Raw genomic sequence first — 19,426 nt, 5'->3', positions numbered from 1 at the left:
AAACTGAATGAGTAGGAAGGATGAAGTAAGATTTCAAATCCTCAATCACCTCAAGCTGATGTTGACAGTGCAGCACGATAGGATTGTCATATTGCTCTGCAAAAGCAGAACTCCATTTAGATGCTTTCCTGGATGTTTGATAGTCGACTTCAGTCTATTCAAACAAAGAGTTATTGTGAGTCCTATCCCTCATTCAATGTTTTGTTCTTTGAAGATAGACAAAAATATTCCTTGCATGTTCTAAAAAACTAAAAAAAAAACAGTATGACATTTACCACAGAGTGACTCATCCTTGCCATGTAGAGGGTAGGTTATTCACGCGTTTTCCATTGCTTTAAATGGCATTTCATCTCTGGATGATATTCATAGAACTGTCAAAAAAATTATTTTTTGTCGTTCATAAATGCTTTAAGAATTTCGCAAAGGCATTTTCTTTCCGCTTTCATTTACTCTTATTTCCTTATTAAAAAGATGCATTTTAGGTTTGTGTGATTTGGTGTGCAGTAACATAAAAAGCACAAATGAAAGGTTTTACAATTATTTTCATGTAATCTTATAAGAAACCAAAATCCCTTTCTTGAAAATTTCATGTGAATCAGGGCAATTTATATTTGATCAACCCTCATAAGTTTATTTCCAAAGAGATCTCAATGCATCAGTGTAATTTTCCCAAAACAATCATAAAAAATTGCTTCATTTGTAAAGAGAAAATTAAGACAGTGATGCATTTCCCTATTCAAGTTATAGAGAGTATTATGAATTTCACGGCAAATTTTACAAACGTCAGGAGACATTACAATAATTTTATTATGTAAATGTTACTGCCCGAAACTCGTAATTAAATTGAAGCTTACATTCAATTTCACATTTGTTATTCATAAATTTGATTGTAACTCAAATATTTTCCATTTTATAGTTTAATTGTCTCTCTTCTTTGTTCCCCTTCCAACAATTCACCATATTATGAACTAGCAGTAGTATAGGTCTAATGATACAGAATGTGTTAATGAATTAGGGGTGGGGGGAGAAATCAGCACTGCATCTATTAATAGAAATATATCAACAAAATAAGCAACAAACTTGTCTTTAATCGAAAGATCACAAACAAAAAGATCAAGGAGATGTCGCAATTAAAAAATAGAAAAAAAAAGGGGAGGGGATGATGATAATAATGACCGAAAAAAGGTATGGACAGACAGACTGTCCCTCAAGGGACCACCACTGCAAACTTCAATGAATCAAACCAACCAGAACATTGTAGAGAAATGTATAAGATTTATATCAACAAAAAAAATAAAAAAAAAAAAAATAAATAAAAACAAACAAAAAAACTCAACGCCCCCTCCCCCCCACCAAAAAAAAAAATCAACAAAACAACAAACCAAACCAATATTCAGGCACACTCAAAACTGAAAGAGAACACAAAATCACTCCATGTCGATCAAATAGTTTTTACCTTCCTCCTAAAGAGGACCAATTACCACAATTTGAAAGAAGAAAAACTTGAAGTCAAGAAATGATAAAGATAATTGATAAAGACAAATATACTCATGGCCAACAACATGCCATTTCTGGTTGTAAATGACTATATTTACGAAAATATGGCAATAAAAGGGTTGTATTTCTCTCTTAATTGTTTAATAATAATAATAATAATAATAATAATAATAATAATAATAATAATAATAATAATAATAATAATAATAATAAATAATAATAATAATAATAAAACAAATAATAATAATGATAATAATAATAATAATAATAATAATAATAATAATAATAATAATAATAATAATAATAACAACAAAAATAGTAATAACACTAATAATAATAACAACAACAACAACAACAATAATAATAATAATAATAATAATAATAATAATAATAATAATAATAATAATAATAATAATAATAATAATAATAATAACTAAAACAAAATAATAATAATGATATAAAAATATAATAATAATAATAATAATAATAATAATAATAATAATAATAACAAAAATAGTAATAACACTAATAATAATAACAATAATAATAATAATAATAATAATAATAATAATAATAATAATAATAATAATAATAATAATAATAATAATAATAATAATATAATAATAATAATAATAATAATAATAAAGGTAAAAATAATAAAGATGATGATGACTTGATAATTTATTTTTGAAAGTATTGGCTTTAAAAGTAACCAAAATACAATTTATACAAAAACTATAGAAATCCATTCACTGCTAACTTGACTGCGCAAGAAGAAAGAAAAAAAAGGACAAGAAGAGAAGATGCCAGCATGACAGAAAACTCCTTTCAAATCATTCAAGATAATGACAAACCATTTGATGCTGGAGTGAATGACACGTCAAGAGAAATATTGAAAAAGTGAGTCAGATTATTATGAAAGAGAATGGAATGGAAAATAAATAAATGAAAACATGTAAAGACTGTAGAAGTTGGGGATGGGGGGGAGGGGGGGGGGGGGGTAAGTTAGAATGTATAAATAAACAAATAAAAAAATAGGTACATTGAAATAAAAGAGAGAGGGATGGAGTTGAGAGAATGTTGGGTTAGTATCCAAAATGTCAAGTAACCATGGCGAGTTTCGACAATCAAAACACTATCATTACGTGTCCTATCAAATGGGACATGAAGAATTGGTTTATATATATATATATATATATATATATATATATATATATATATATATATATATATATATATATATATATATATATATTATATATTATATATATATATAATATAGAGAGAGAGAGAGAGAGAGAGAGAGATAAAGAAAGAGAGACAGACAAACACACACACACAGAGAGAAAAGAGAGAGAAGAGAGAGAGAGAGAGAGAGAGAGAGAGAGAGAGAGAGGAGAGAGAGAGAGAGAGGAGAGAGAGAGAGAGATAAAGAAGAGAACAGACAAACACACACACACACAGAGAGAAAGAGAGAGAGAGAGAGAGAGAGAGAGAGGAGAGAGAGAGAGAGAGAGAGAGAGAGAGAGAGAGAGAGAGAGAGAGAGAGAGAGAGAGAGGGAGGGGGAGAGAGAGAGATCGGCTAGACAATAAAAACACCATTCATGCTGGCTACACATCAAAGGGTTTTCGGTGAATGCATGAAGGAGTTGTCTATGAATCTTGTTGTCTATCCTGAATTGTATTTGATAAGGTAGAGGTGGGGGAGGGATGTGTGAAAGAATCCACTAAATTCATCAAAATATTTTTTTTCTTCTTTTCCTAACACAAAACAGTGGAGAAAATGATGGAATGAGGAATGGGTTCATCATTGTGAAGATTTCCAACCAATATTGTAGATTTCTAAAATAAAAGTGAAGCTTGTGTCCCTATTCATCCTTCTATGATTCAACAACTGATAAAGGAGATAATGATAGAATGAAAAATAAAAAATAAACAAAAACAAAACATATTAAATTGAGAGGATAAATTTTAAATAACACCACAAAATATATAAGCTATGAAAAAAAATTTGTTTGTAAAACAAAATCTCTACATAATTAAAATGTACAATATAAATGAAATAATAAACATGAACTGATTTAAAAAAGACACATAAAAAAAAACAAAAAAAAAAATAATTTTAAAAACCCTCCAATTCCAAAACACCACTCAATATCTGAACCGGTTTCATAAGTGTCGATAAATCATGAATATGATTATATCAAATGGTAAAAAGCAAATAATTATTCTAAAAATAGTTCCTCAACTGTGACAGCAGCAAATAATAGGGTCCTTTATAAATACAAAGAATAGGGTGACAAAAAAGAAAAAAAAAAGTAAGAAAAAAGAAAAGAAATTGATGTCAAAACGCTAAAATTCTTTATCCAATCCAAATAAATGTGAGACTTGCTAATGAGAAATGCAATTTTGGTGTATAAACCACAAAAGATTGAGTAAGGAATACAGTCATGTAAAATACTATCAAAGACAAAGTAATGAGAAACAGATTTAATGCAAAATCCCTTGAAAACTAGCCAATGAAGAATATAATTGGTGTTAAAAAACTTGAGGTTAACCAATGAGGGAGATAATTTGTGTAAAACCGTTGAGACAAACCAAAGAGAAATACAATTTGAAAAAACCTTGAGACTAACCAATGAGGAATACAATCTGTGTAAAATCTTTGAGACTAACCAAAGGAGAATATGATTTGTGTAAATAAAAATTAGACAAACCATTGAGAATATAATTGGTGTAAAAACCTGATCATTTGTTGTCTCTTTGAGACTAATAAGAAAGTAAAGGAAAAAACGTTGAGACCAATATGAAAATAACCAATAACTAATATATTTTGTTTTAAAATATTTGACACCAACCGATGAGGAATAACCAATGAGAAATACAATCTGTGTAGAAACCTTGAGACTCACTAATGGAAATTACAATTGGTGTAAAAATCTTGAGACAAGCCAATGAGGAATACAATCTGTAAAAACCTTGAGACTAACCGATGAGGAATACAATCTGTGTAAAAACCTTGAGACTAACCAATGAGGAATACGATCTGTGTAAAATCCTTGAGACCAACCAATGAGGATTACATGTTGGAGTAAAAACTTAAATAATAACTAACAAAGAGGATTGGCATTGATGTTCACACAAAGTCAATGAGACTGGACAATGAAAACCTATTACAATATGTAAGAAAAAAATATATATAGAAACAAAAACTAAATTAAAAAAAAACCCAAATATAACTAGACCTAATATATACATTTTGCTCAACAACAATTATCAAATTGATAGATACAAATAAAAAAAAACAGAAAGAAAAATCACATAGAGAGAGAGAGAGAGAGAGAGAGAGAGAGAGAGAGAGAGAGAGAGAGAGAGAGAGAGAGAGAGAGAGAGAGAGAGAGAGAGAGAGAGAGAGATAGAGAGGATATAAAATCCCGACACATTTATGTCAGTGCATTATTAATCTTTGGCCAGCTCTCAACAACACATTCATAAATCGAAAGAAGGATCAAATAGACATTCTGAAAGAAAAACTTTTGTTAGCCATTTTCAAATAGAACTGCAGAAATCATTCTCAAAGCATAGCATCTCAAAAACAGCTGTTTTTATACACACAAATGATCTTCCATCATGGTGCATCATCACAATTGTCTACCTACGTGAGATTTGCTCTATCTTGTTAGTCACACAGTGTACATGGATGCAAAACCACGCCTTGAGTCTATTTGTCTGCATCAGCCATTTGTTACATGATTAATCTATTGTGACACTACAAACAACACAGAGTTGATGTTATCAGTTTTTCTACAAATTCATGCCTATGACTGTGATGAGAAATCCTATTTATTTCTGAAGATTTTTCCACTGAGGGTAACCAATTTTGAAACAAACGTATAAAACAAAATAAGAGGCTAACAAACAAAACAAAATCACAACTCCGTCACACAAATGAGTATCTTAGACAAATAAACACCTTCACAGGAGAAAAGATATCAGTGGACCAAAGGGACATTATATTCAGAAAATGGATTTTATCGTTGAGAGGAGAGATCTAAAAAAAATAAAAAATTACTTTTTGATATTGAGAAGAAAAGAGTTGTAAGAAAATGCCTTAAAACGATAAATACTGAAAGATAATCGAAGAGTTCTTTAACTTAAAAACACATGACATATTTCTCCAGCGTATGCTTTTGTACTTTGAAATTCTTAAAATTATATAAAAGTGAGAAAGTTGCCTAAAAGGGTAAATTTAAAAAGACCATGTATAAAACTAATCTAAGTTTCAAATCAGAAAAGAAATATAAATTTCAAATCTTTCCAATGACTACAGTGTCCTTATGAATGGATTCAGTCAATCAAATTTCATACAAAGAGAGAAAAATATTTTAAAATACATTTAAAAAGCCTGCTATAAAAATCTAACGAAGGAGAGACAGGACTGTTACTTTTTCACAAACAAGACCAAACTTGTAAAAAGGACAAACAAAAGGCCTACGTCAACAATTAGGAATTGCAACTGACATCAGATTGAAAATACAAAGGGGAAAAATAAAGGGGGAAATTTGTTTTATATTTCTGGACACCCTTCATGAATTAAAATTAATAATAATGATAATAAATATAATAGATTCAAACATTTAACAAAATTATCTCCAAATTTTAATATAAATTTAAAATGAAAACTCAAAGAAACTAAAAAACTTAACTTGACAAAAATTGATAATTAACCATTGAAAAAATAAAAATCTTTTTGAAGAAAATAATAATAAAAGTCTGGTTGTACAACTAATAGTAATAGTAATGATAATAATGGGAGACGAGAAAAGCCACGTCCAAAGCCACAACTGCAAACGAAAACCTACCTGCTGCTGTAAACGAGTCAAGCCGCGCACCCACAGGATCTGACCACGCCCACTGACTGGATCCTCTTCCTCACGTTCATCCTCCTGGTCCTCGTCTTCTGATTTCTTAGATTTCTTACATCGCTTTAAGCTTGGCATGTACGAGTCAGGGATCAGTGTGACCAGCTAATACAATCAAAGATAAAGAAATAAACATTTGTTATAGTTTTGTTACTCGCATCACTGAATACAGTCAGAAGAACTGGTGTACTTTTGTCCAATTTAACCAATCTATTAATAGAAGTCAGATCTGATAGTCGTCAAGAGGTTAACTGAAAATGACAGTGTTGTTTTAACAAATTTGAGACCATTTATAGATTTCCCATTTTCAGTTTCTAGAAGACTAATTCAACTTAATATTTGCTCACCTTAATCACATTGCTAACAAAGCAGTCCCATTAACTTAAATGGAACAGCACTTGCCTCTACAGCAAAGGGTTATAGTGAATTCTTTTGTGGCTTCTCTGTCAATCAGCAGTGAATTGGTAGCTGGTTCAGCTAGATCTGGTAAAAAGTACTTTGCAATTGGCTAGCAACTTATCCAGAAGGTAATTGTCCATTCATAGCCACAGAAAGTGGGATAAATTATAACTTAAAAAACCTACTAAAATGTAACCATTACAAATGTGTAAGATTTTAAACCATCTACCCAATCAGCTCAAAGAGCTTTTGTGGATCAGAATATGTTCTTTTGATGGGAACTATCAGCATCCATTCATACAGCTTTCGATTATGGAATCTATAAGTAGATCCAAGTCTCATCCCCACTTATCTTTCCATAAAAATATTGCTGACCTTTAAAATATTTTTTTTTTATGAATAAAAAACAAATACAATAACAAAGCAAAACAACCCCTATCCTCCCCCCCCCCCCAAAAAAAAAAAAAAAAAAAAAAAAGAAAAAGAAAAGAAAAAAGAAACCACAAAAAATAAAACCAAACAAAATAAAGGAAAAGAAATAATTATGGGAGCATGTCCCTTATTTCTCTGTACAAGGAGAATAAATCAATCTTGCAAAAATCCATTGTTTATCAAATTTGTCACCAAAAATTCTATAAGACAAAGTTGACATTACATCATCTGATACATACCTTCAGACAAAAATAAGTATACACTATTTTATAAGGGAATTTTAGGCACTGAACTGATGATGATGTGTTGAAAGTTTTATCACCAGACAGAAAATATATTTTTCTTTTGATTGATACCAGCATGAGTATTGCAATCTGTTTAGTTTTATACTTATAAGCATTTTTCCACTCAGTTTTTTGTAATGGCAAAATGTCAAAATTTCTAATTATGGGTTCTTAGATTTCAAGTTGCCCGTTTTTGTTATTTTCAGCTAACACTAATAGTTGTAAATCGAAAATTTCCAGAAAAGCTCTGTTTTACAAGTCTGCGTGAACAATGTGCAACACCGAAAATAAGCCTATAATGACTTTAAACAACAATTGGTCACTATGCCACATCTTAATAAACCAGAGCACAACTTACTGATCATACTGAAGCAAGTATGTCTGTTATAGAGATTTTAAAAATATTTAATGTTACCGAGAGGTCAATGTATTCTAATAATCAAAGCTGGTAATTGGAATGCCGCTTAATTGGTACAATCTGTCTGTAACAAAATTTTTTACAAATAATTTAAACTAGATAATCAGGTTGCATGCCGGTTAATTGAACGATTTGAGACCTTCAGCAGATGCTGTAAGAATTTTTTTCTTAGATTGTTATTAAAAATACAAATGATGCAATTGAGATGAACAGGAATAGAATCCTTCAAATGAACAAATTAATAACAGCATTGAGTCTATCACCATCCACTACCCTTTAAATGGAACAATTTCTGTGTCGCGGTGCTGTTCCAATTAAGCGGCTTGCAAAGTATAAGAGGATGAAATAACCATTGCTATCCATAAAGAACATTATTTTCTTTCTGAATATTCATCTTCTTCTACACTTGAAATTGACATTCATGTTCACACTGTTCGTCAGCATTTGTTTGAAAACAGATTGCGGCCTATTGAATCATTAATGAGAACTATGATTTCTAAGGAGAACAAAACATCTAGACTTCAGTGGGCAACACCACCTTGAAAGTAGAATTCAAGTAAATGGAGCAATGTCCTTTTTACTGATGAAAGTCTCTTTGAAGCTGACAATAACGATAGGAGAATGCGGTGTTATCGATTCAAAGGTGAAAGATATCATCCAGAAACAACTGGAACTTCCAAATCCTGGATATGGTTTAAGTTATGGTTATGGGAGGGATTATATCCAAACTTTGAAAATACATTGAGTATGAATACATGGAGGGCTAAATGCTGAAAAATACATTGAAACTATATTACAACCACATGTTATTCCTTTAATTGAAGATGGACAAAATATAATTTTCCAACTTGATAACACCCCTGCTCAAATGAAGATAGAAAGTTTTTAAATGATAATAACATCCCATTCATTGATTCTTGGCCAGCTGATTCACCAATTAAGAACCCAATCGAATATCTATGGGACCATATGAAAAGAAACCTAAGAGCCTGTCGATACACCAATAATATTGACGAAATGTTTCAAAATTTGTGTGAAATTTGGGAGGCCATTTCAATTGAGCATATTGAAAACCTGACATCTTCCATTAGGCACCATTTTTAAGAAAACCTGTTTGAATTTTGTATGTTTTCACTTTTGCTATATTTAATTTCTAACATCTTTTCATAAAAGGACCACAGCTCATCTGTACATTAAGATATCCCATTGGTCTTTATATAGAACCTGCAGAAATGAGGTATCTTTAAAATGGTATAAACTTGAAACTGTTTGTCAGGCTGTGAAACTCAACATAGGTTCAACTAAATGTATACTTATTTTTGTCTGCTAGTTTCTTATATTTGACCAAGGCCATTATTTAGATTCATAACACTCGCAGTCACAGGCATTAAAGGACACAATTCTTTTTTAAACACATTTCCTTGGCTATGTGTGGCTATGTGGTCTTGTGGTATAACACTCGCTTTTGGATCGCAAGCTCCTGAGTTCAAGCCTTACTCTGTGCATAGTTCAATCCTTGGAAAGGGCTTTTCATTCATATTCTCTCACTTTACTCAGGTGTAAAATGAGTACCTGGCCATTAATAGCATTGTCTGTAAAAAAAAAAATGTAATCTTGCCCAACAGGCGTCATGTCTCTTTCTACATGTTATGTGTTGCTGTTGGGTAGGGACCCTTTGCAAAGCGCTTTGAGCACGTTTAGTGGATATTGCACTATATAAAAGCTCAAGTTTTTAAAAATATATATATTCCCCCCTTTCCAATTGTTTGTGTAGAAATAGAATTTTCAAAGGCAATCAATCCATAATCATAGTAGAGTTATCACCAAGACCACCACCATTATTATCAGTATCACTGTCAGTGGCCCTCAAAAACACCACGACCATTGTGATTACCTGTCCCCAAAGCAAGGTTCCCAATCCCAGGAAAAGACACCAAAGCCATTGAGAAGCACTCAGACTTGTTGTGTGGAAGGCAACACCACCAAACTCTACAATCAGAGCCTGAATGAAAATGAAAGAAAGATACGTTCAAAAATCACATGGAAAATCATAAACTCTGTCAAATAGGATGTAGATATTAATTTCTCTTGTGTGGAACAAGCAGTATAGTCAAAGTTCAATTATAAAATATCTGCATGGCGCTTGCTTAAGCTTTTTCATCACTATATCATCGAGAATGAGGAAAATGAAAACATAAACATCAATTATTGTTGTTTCGATGTAAAGTTACCATTCATCTTGGATTATCTGGTTTGGTTTAGACATAGTTTGGTTTTAGCATAGCTAGTAAAACTTCTAAAAAAAAAAAAGAATCAAGGGTTGGTACTCATTCATTACTCACTCACACACACACACACACACACACAAAGAGAGCGAGCTGCAATCAACATCATTATTGCTGAACTGATAGCATATTTGCAGACAAAATTTTAAAAAACTGGGTTTGTAAATAGTGCTGGCAGTAATAACCAGAATTAAAAAGAACAATCTTTACATATGAAAATTTAAAAAATAGGATTTGAGCCATAGTTTGTGCATTCAGATACAGCTTAATGTTAATAAGGGTTTTGTTTATTTCCATTAATTTTTCAAAAATTCAAAATTAATGCAAAGGAACATGTTTAATGAAATAATGTAAAGTAGTCATTTTTTGCAATCGTTTATAATTCTCATGTAGAAAGAAAATTTTCTGCAGTGTTTGGTGCATGTGATAGGGATAAAACTGTTGTCAGGTCAGATCCATAAAAATAATACAGAGTGACCTGTGATACTGTAATAGGTAGTAAAGTTCCCATGCAGCCAGACCATAACGTTAGTGTCTAGAAGAAAATACTAAAAATTGCATTCTATTAATGTATGACCATACAAGTTCTTTTATAAATCAAAAGTAAGGGTGGCACCGCCTAAAAATTCTTGTTGCTCCATAACGAATGATAACCAAAATCAAAATGATTTATGGCCGGATATAGATATTTGGTTTCAAAGATTTTCACTGTATTCCAATTTCATCTCTGTAGCTTTTTCTAGGGGTGCCAACCTATAATTCCAATAAATTAGGAATTGCATCATTTAAAAAATAAGGATTTAAAAAAAAAAAGGATATTCGCTTCTTGCAAGAAACTGTAATATTAGACCATAAAAATATTCTTGTATCCATCTTGATGAATTAATACAATGGTAAATTATGAAATTAAAGTCAATAGAAAAAAAAACTATTAACAACATTTCAAGACTCCCACACTAGACATATTACTTGTGTTAATATCACTAAATTTTCACTGAAGAAAAATTAAGGGGAAAAAAAGGCATTTAAAAAATACTACCAGGATTTTTTTCTGAGTGTTCTAATATTGAAATCAGTTCTGTGGCTGTAAAGTCCATATGACTGCTAAGTTTACCACTTTGGAAGAATTTTTGCGATAGTGATCATGGCTTGTGATCAGATGGAACCACTGAGCAAAAACTGTTCTTTAAATAAGGTACTTTGCTGCATACAATACCCAAAATGACTCTGTTTCAAATGTTCCTAATATCCAAGATGGGTAAAGTAGGAGTGATAGTAGTTGCATTAAAAGGTAGTTATGTATGAAATAGAATTTTTCAGCTGCATAATCCATTAAAGTAATACATCTTGATAAGAAACTTTAGAAAAAGCCCTGTAAATTCAGCATGATTTCCTCTTTTCCCACAGGTGAAAATAGAATTAGTATTTGTGTTACCTGAGCTATGAGAGTGCCAATCCAGATTCCAAGGAAGATGGGGTTACGTGCAATGCCCTCAATGATGTTGTGTTGGTTGTGGATTTTACGGGCATTGATTTCGTTGAAAAGTGTCATCATGACAAAGGTGTTGAAGATCATTGTGAAGTGTACAGTAGGTGGGGCATGGACATTTTCCACATCCTGTATGCCATTGTCAATGCCCAGTATCTCTGGTCCTAAATGAGTTGATAATCAAGAGATAAGCAATAAAATAAATCTTACTGTGTTATCATTTATCAATTTGATAATTTTAGGATTTTGACAAATTTAGAGTTGCCAACCCATACTCCTGGAAAATTAGTACTTTATCAAAATAAGACAACAAAGCAAATTTTTAAAAATTTACTATGAAATAGATATATGCCTTAAACAACATTTAATGACATTCATATGTCTTTTTTCTCTATGGGAAAATTATCAAATTATAAAAAAATACAGAAGATAATCCTAGGGGAAGATAAAGGAGTCACAACTCTTGCTACATGTTTAGGTCATTTCAATGACAGAAAAAGGAAGAGGATGAGATTGTCAAATTAGAGTTTATCTGCAATAAAGAGTCCAAAAAAATTGGGACAAGGGGTACTGGTTCAGAAACTGAAAGAAGGAAATCTTCAGAAAAAGAGTGCCAATTCTGACACTGATCAAAAGGACCTCAGCCATGAGGGATGTAATCCATTAATTACAGAATTCATAATCACATACACAACAAAGATTTGTTTTTTATTTGTTTTTGAGGGTTTTACGGCGCTTGCAACACATTAAGGTCATATCAGCGCCAGTAAAAAGGAAGAAAATGGGAGAGTAAAAATTTATGGAAAGACAATTAAAGCACTCAAGAAAAGGTAAGACAAAGGGGAATTGGTTCAAATAGGAAACAGATGGAGATTCCAAGAGCACACTATCAAAGTGCAGGTCCCCACTAAGAGGAATACACTCAAATGTTTACAAATCATAATACGTAAACAAGACATAATACAGTGAAAACCAGAGAGATGATTTACAAGGAAAAAAATATCATCTCCCAAAACTATAACTACCATTCGACTGTTTCCCTCCCAGGTCCAAGACAAAGACAGAAAGCAATTGGAATATAGGGGGATAGAAGACACAACAAGTACCTCCCTGCCCACTATGGGAGGTCAGGAACCTCACCCAGACAACAAAGATGATTCACAAAAAAAAAAAAAATTAAATTTAAATAATACATCTGTCTTTATCTCTGTTAGACTAGTGAGCAGTTCATAGGTAAAAACAAATGGCCCGAAGAAAAGAGTAAGAAGGCATTTGGAAAGAGACAAAAGAAACACAGGGAAAGAAGTGATGGCATGTGTGACCCAATTCACAAGATGGATTGAGGATCCAAAACAAGTTATATATAGAGTGGAGATAACAGTAAATATCTTAGAATGCAATGAACAAGGATTTAACTTTTAAGAACTGTAGCAGAAATAAAAAGAGTTGAGAAATAAAAAGAGAAATTACTTACCACTAAATAACAAAATGGCTATAACTATCAACTGGTAGACAGCATGAAACAAGATGTTTTTTGCCATTGTCCTGGAGACCAGTGGCTTGGTACGGCCATAGGGTTTACGTAGCAGTAACTCATCTGTGGGCAGCTCAGTGGCCAGGGCAAGGGAGGCAAGCGTGTCCATGATAAGATTCACCCACAACATCTGAATAGCTTTCAATGGACTGTCCTGCAGTGGAGAAATACACAAGGAGTTATATTAGTCTTAAATCATCTTCCACAGGTCAGTTGTAAAATGTTACTTCAGAGCCATATTGCTCATGAAGCTGAACATAATTCCAGTTTCTTATGTGCAATAACAATAGCTTGCCAGTCTTTCGGTAGAAAGTTAGTCTTTTGCAAATGAAAGTTGGGCTCTAAATACAATTTTAAAATTCTTGTTCATCCTGGCATTTTACGGATATAGGTAAAAGATCAACAACGAGGATCTATCAAAACTAAATAACATCAACATCGACATCACATTTACCAGACCCAGTGTGGACTCTTGAGACCCATTTTTAAATTGTGGGAATAATGCTCCAATTGTATCAATTATTGAAAAAGATCCCACATGCCTAACAATTGACGTTTTCTCCTTTTGTCAAAGAGCAAAAAGTTGGTCATCAGGACTTTGTTAATGTCAAATAAAATGTAAATAAAACTTTCAAAAAGGGCATTGGGTGCTTTCCTTAAATACCTCCCTCCCTCTTGAGTACTCCGTAGGAGCCCTAGGCCCATGGAACTATACCCATAATTTATCCATGTTTCTGCACATGAAATGAACGGTAGAGTCTTAGACCCATGGAGCCATAACCATAATTTATCCATGTTTCTGCACATGAATTGAACGGTATCAACAGCTTGTTATCCTCTGACTAGGATGCTAAGCAACAGCAACTGGCTTTAAATGAAAAATATAAAATAAAATTTGTTTGTAATGAAGAGTGTGGATGGATGTATACTAACATTGATGATACAGGCCCCAAAGAAAGCCACAAGGACAGCAACAACGTTGACTGTTAACTGAAACTGGAGGAATTTGGCAATGCTGTCGTAGACATTACGTCCCCACTTGACTGCTTTGACAATAGAGGTAAAGTTGTCATCTGTCAGAATGATGTCCGATGCTTCCTTGGCCACGTCCGTACCAGATATACCCTGTGGTAGGAAATAGACATTAACTTTATATATATCATACACCCAAGGGCTTCACACAACATTCTCTCTTGAGAATTTGTATAAATACATTGATTCAGCTGAGTGTGCAATTAAGCAGAGCGATTATAAAGAGTAAAAGCTTTGATACACATATTTTTTGCTTGAGTGAGTGTATTATATATAAGCTTGCTATTATCTGATATGAAAGAAATGCAAATATTATTACTCGATTCTAAGAAGAGGAAAAGGAAAAGATGGAAGTGAATGGCATATTCAATTTATCAAAAAGTTATTAATCTCCTTTAACCCATTACTTAATTTCATTTATTTGTCCATCATATTGTTTGTATCTTGGCCACACAGCTAAATTTTTATCAGGTTTTCTAGTACAATAACAAATAAGAGTGTTTTTTTTTTCATTTACTGATGAAAACATCATAGCCATAATTCAGGAGTGACAAAAACAAAAAAGCATGGAAGTCAATCAGGAAAATCTACAATATTGTCACACAAATTTAATTCTAATTGTAGTCTTTGGTTTTGTTTTAATTTCCTTTTTCTTTCTATAAATTTTCATATGCATGGGTTTTGTTACAAACCCAGTGAACCAATGACCTTAGTTAATGAACTCGTGTTGCTTAAATTTCATTGCATGAGATAAATCTTAAAAACTGCTATGGTGTTCCAATTCAGACACCCTACCGTATTCACCATCTATTTAAACGCCTAAATAAAATAAAAATTATGACATTATGCTGGGTTCTGATTTAACACAGCCAGAAATAAATGCATGAAAAGTTAAAGCCAATTTTAGTCATTTTCAATTTCATCTAATTAAATAATCATTTCTCAAAATCCTTGTCTCGCTCAGAATATCAGGTACGAGTTTTTCCAATCGCTTTTTCACAAATTCAAGGCATCTTACATTCGAAATAGTTATATAAATTAGCAACATTTGCAATATAAATTTGCACAATAAAAAGGATTTTTCTCCTTTTGTTTTAAAATTTGTATGGTAAAACATTATGTGGTACCAAAAACTACGTATATCTATGTCTCTTTTCTCGATTTGTTTATTAAAATAGATGTTGAAAACGTTTGCTACCATATCACCAGGTTGCTCTAATTCAGACACCCGGTTGTTCCAATTCAGACACCTAGTTGTTGCAATTCAAATATGACCTTTTTGATTCGCTCTGTTTTGTCCTTGTTGTTTATTTGTTTTCAATTTTAATTCTAAAGGTTTTTATTAATTAAATTAATTTGAAGATTCTTTGGAATAAAATATTGGTTTTCTCTGCAAACAATCGATTTGGATTATAATCAGAGTGAAGTCTCCTCTCATTATACAGCAGTCGACATGTGCATATATGCAGATCTGATATCCAAATTGGGTTATCAGACCTTAAAATAACTGAATGTCAACAGCACTCCATAATGAACACATTTACAAAAAAAAAAATCTATAATTATGTCATAGACATTATTTTTGCGTAATCTTTAGTTCCATTTTAATTCATAAAGAAACCGGCTTTATATTTCATTATTATCAAATCAATCCACCTTAATCGTGAAGGTAAGCTTGTTTGACATCCATCTTAGCTCAAACTAAGAAAAGTTAGTTGCATTTGTCTCAATTGTCAAAGGATGTCTGAATTGGAACAATGGGGTGTCCGAATTGGGACAAGTGACTATGTCCCATATATCAAGGCCAACGCACAAATAAAGTCTGTTATTGGAGGAGTATTTTACCTAAAATTTTCGCTAAAGTCACTCAACCCTAACAACGACTATATCCGTAGTTTAACCATGTTACTTTTACCCCATGCCTATTTATTACATTTTTATGAGACACATTATAGGCGTAGTATCAAAGCTAATGTTTTTAGTTTTTACATGTTAATGGTAGTTGTATAAAATTATCTATGTACATGCTCATATTTAATATATTTTTAATATATTTTATCCAATTTTGAACAAAAGTAGCAAAAATCTCTAGGATTGAGTGAGTTAATGGTGTTTGCTACACATGCAACATTTATTTTCACAATTAGAAGTCATTGAGCTGAGAGCCATTTTCGGTGTCCAAATTGGAACAACCTACCCTAGTAGTAAAATATTGATCTTTATCAGGATAAACAAAGTCAAAGAATGATGGGGTAGTGGTGGTGTAGGAATAGTAAAATTATCTTGATTCATTCCGTGGCATAAATTTATTTTTATGGTTATCTGTTGAAAAAAAGGCAGTGATAACAAATGTGTTATCAACAATGCATCGCTGCAAAATGAATAAATGTGTTAGGTGTCTTAATCGAGGAAAAATTGAGATGCTGAAAGCGAGAAACTAACCCAGATCATCCATTTGTTTGTATATTGCCTTATTCACTTGACCATCTCACATTGTTGTGGCATTGAGGCAATGATGACTTGATTCTCTCTCCCCACTCTCTCCCTTTTTCTTTCTCTTTCTCATTGTCTATTGCACCTCACAGTCTCCCATAACTATTTTTAAAATCTCAAGCAATAGAGGAGAAGATACTAGGCATTGCACTGTTTTACAAACACCACTAGGACCATAATTCTTATTGCTCATCATCTATCCAAGATAAATTTTGACAATGTGACCCATTGTCTCTACACAGTATTATGCCAGGGTGACCTTGGTGATTAAAACTGAAATTTAAGCTTAACCTATAATATCTGAAATAATATAAATGCCTCCATTAGGGAGAGTGTGATTTGTTTCTTAAATTTTAAAAACAATGAAATTTCTAATTATTTTGTTTGTATTGGACTCAACTGTCTCCACCTACTTCATTCTGACAGAATACCAGACTGATGCAATGGATCACATATTTTAACTCCACGATTAACCTCTATAAAGAAATCTCCATCACTAAAAATTAAAGTTCTTCAAATTCCAGAATTGAAACATAAAGATCCTCACCATAGCGAAACCAACATCAGCCTTCTTAAGTGCTGGTCCATCATTGGTTCCATCTCCAGTGACTGCCACCACCTGCCTGGTGGGCCCAACCTTGCTGTCGATGATACCTTTGACCAGTGTGTATTTGTCTTGGGGGGAAGAACGGGCTAGCACTCTCAGATCTTGCCATACCTGATCTATGAGGTGCTGTTGTACCTGGGAATTGCAATTTATAACAGAATTAATTTTCTTGTAATATTTGTGATAGGGGCAGTATAAGTAAATGTAGAAGCAGTGGTAATCGGGGCAGTAGTAGTAGTAGTAGTAGTAGTAGTAGTAGTAGTAGTAGTAGTAGTAGTAGTAGTAGTATTAGTAGTAGTAGTAGTAGTAGTAGTAGTAGTAGTAGTAGTAGTAGTAGTAGTAGTAGTAGTAGTAGTAGTAGTAGTAGTAGTAGTAGTAGTAGTAGTAGTAGTAGTAGTAGTAGTAGAAGTACTAGTAGTAGTAGTACTAGTAGTAGTAGTAGTAGTGGTAGTAGTGGTAGTAGTAGTAGTAGTAGCAGTAGTCGTAGTAGTAGTAGTAGTAGTAGTAGTAGTAGTAGTAGTAGTAGTAGTAGTAGTAGTAGTAGTAGTAGTAGTAGTAGTAGTAGTAGTAGTAAACGAATTTCCATTTTTGGATGAATAAAGTTATATCTATTATTATTATTTATTATTATTATTATATTATTATTATTATTATCATCAGTAAAAGTGAAAAATATTTTATTTCTAAATGTGAGCTTTTATATTGTGCTAGACCCACTAAAAGTGTTAAAAACTCTTTACGAAGGGGCCAAACTACCAGCGACACTGGGTCTTGTCTTTTAACAATTAATGGGGTTAGGTTATTCCAGTCACATTGCTCTGGGATAACAACTGTTGGTAGATATCTGTTCCCCGAGTACAATTAAAAAAAATTGTAAAGGTTGTTTAGTCTGTTGGTGATTTGCGTGCTTGTGTTTATTTTCTTTCTTTTTCTTTTGGACATGGAGTGTTTTGCTGGGATACAACAAAGCTGAGAGGAGCAGATATTTAAAGTCTGGGACTAAGATAAATAAATGTCACTTACTTCTCCATTGGCATCCCTAATTCTTTTGTTGAATTCTTTCCCCTCCAAGACCAGTCCACCATCCCCTGGCTGAAGAATCTTACATTTGGAGGCGATGCTACGGGCTGTATTCACATTGTCACCCGTCACCATACGTACCATGATACCAGCACGCTGACACTTTTCTATGGCTTCAGGTACCTGAAGGGAAATATATCATTTTTTTTACAAAATGCATACGGTTATCATAATAAAACAAAAAGGTAAATGAGCTTTTGTATGCGTTATCAACTTAATGTGCTCATTGCTTTACCAACAGCCCCATTCACCTGCAGTCCTGAACATATAGAGTGAGATACACAACCTGTAAGATGCTATGATAATTTATTTCAGACAGAAACGATGCTCTTACCAGACAGGTACTCATGTTATAAGTGAGAAAAGGAGAGAAAATATGAGTAGAGAGTCAAGGTTAACAGCTGGACTCATACCCTCTACCTAGAGGTCACAAGCTGACTTTCATACTGCTAGACCACAGAGCCACACTTAACACTGTAATTTCAGTGCCCACAATCAATACTGTTTCCTTTACAATGGTTTATTAATTTCTTAGGGAGATAATATATATTTCCTTTTCATACAAGCCATTGTTAAAGATCTTTATAAGACTTGTAAACTTACGTTATCTACCATTACCATTGCAAATTATCTACATTCACTAGATTCAAATAGAAAATGAGCAAAGCACTTAACCCTCTCGTGTTCAGATTCTTTTTGGGGTAGTAGATAATGAGTTCCCTATATGGCCATGTCAATCATGTAGACATCCTTTGATGATATAAGCCTACTCTTTGATATCTGCAGTCGCATTTTCGTTTTCTACGGTCACTCATGGCTAAACTCTGCCCAGAAACGATTTCATAGGTCCATCCATCACCAAATTTCAAACTTTTGTTCTCGTGAGTTCTTAAGTTTTTTGACCGAAGAATGACTGGCTACTGAGCATCTTGACCCTTCAACGATTGGTCGTTC

General features: G+C 32.6%; 1 protein-coding gene across 12 annotated transcripts in view; it reads right to left on the bottom strand.

Moving 5' to 3' along the window:
- The window catches only part of LOC144974958 (plasma membrane calcium-transporting ATPase 4-like), a 242,006-nt gene that overhangs the window by 36,663 nt on the left and 185,917 nt on the right, over positions 1–19,426 (bottom strand). For all 12 annotated transcript variants that reach the window (XM_078918512.1, XM_078918514.1, XM_078918507.1 and 9 more), the window contains 7 exons: positions 18,416–18,595; positions 17,333–17,527; positions 14,194–14,385; positions 13,201–13,414; positions 11,673–11,890; positions 9,847–9,954; positions 6,360–6,524 (listed from right to left, as the gene is read on the bottom strand). In XM_078918512.1, the coding sequence (XP_078774638.1) occupies positions 6,360–6,524; positions 9,847–9,954; positions 11,673–11,890; positions 13,201–13,414; positions 14,194–14,385; positions 17,333–17,527; positions 18,416–18,595 (1,272 nt within the window). The remainder of the gene's footprint in view (positions 1–6,359; positions 6,525–9,846; positions 9,955–11,672; positions 11,891–13,200; positions 13,415–14,193; positions 14,386–17,332; positions 17,528–18,415; positions 18,596–19,426) is intronic.

The sequence above is a fragment of the Berghia stephanieae genome, chromosome 6, assembly GCF_034508935.2.
Source record: "Berghia stephanieae isolate SIO BIC M18660-M18661 chromosome 6, UCSD_Bste_1.3, whole genome shotgun sequence".
Classification (NCBI taxonomy): Eukaryota; Metazoa; Mollusca; class Gastropoda; order Nudibranchia; family Aeolidiidae; genus Berghia; species Berghia stephanieae.
Note: the sequence above shows the minus strand (reverse complement) of the source record. Positions and strands in the feature narration are given on the sequence as shown.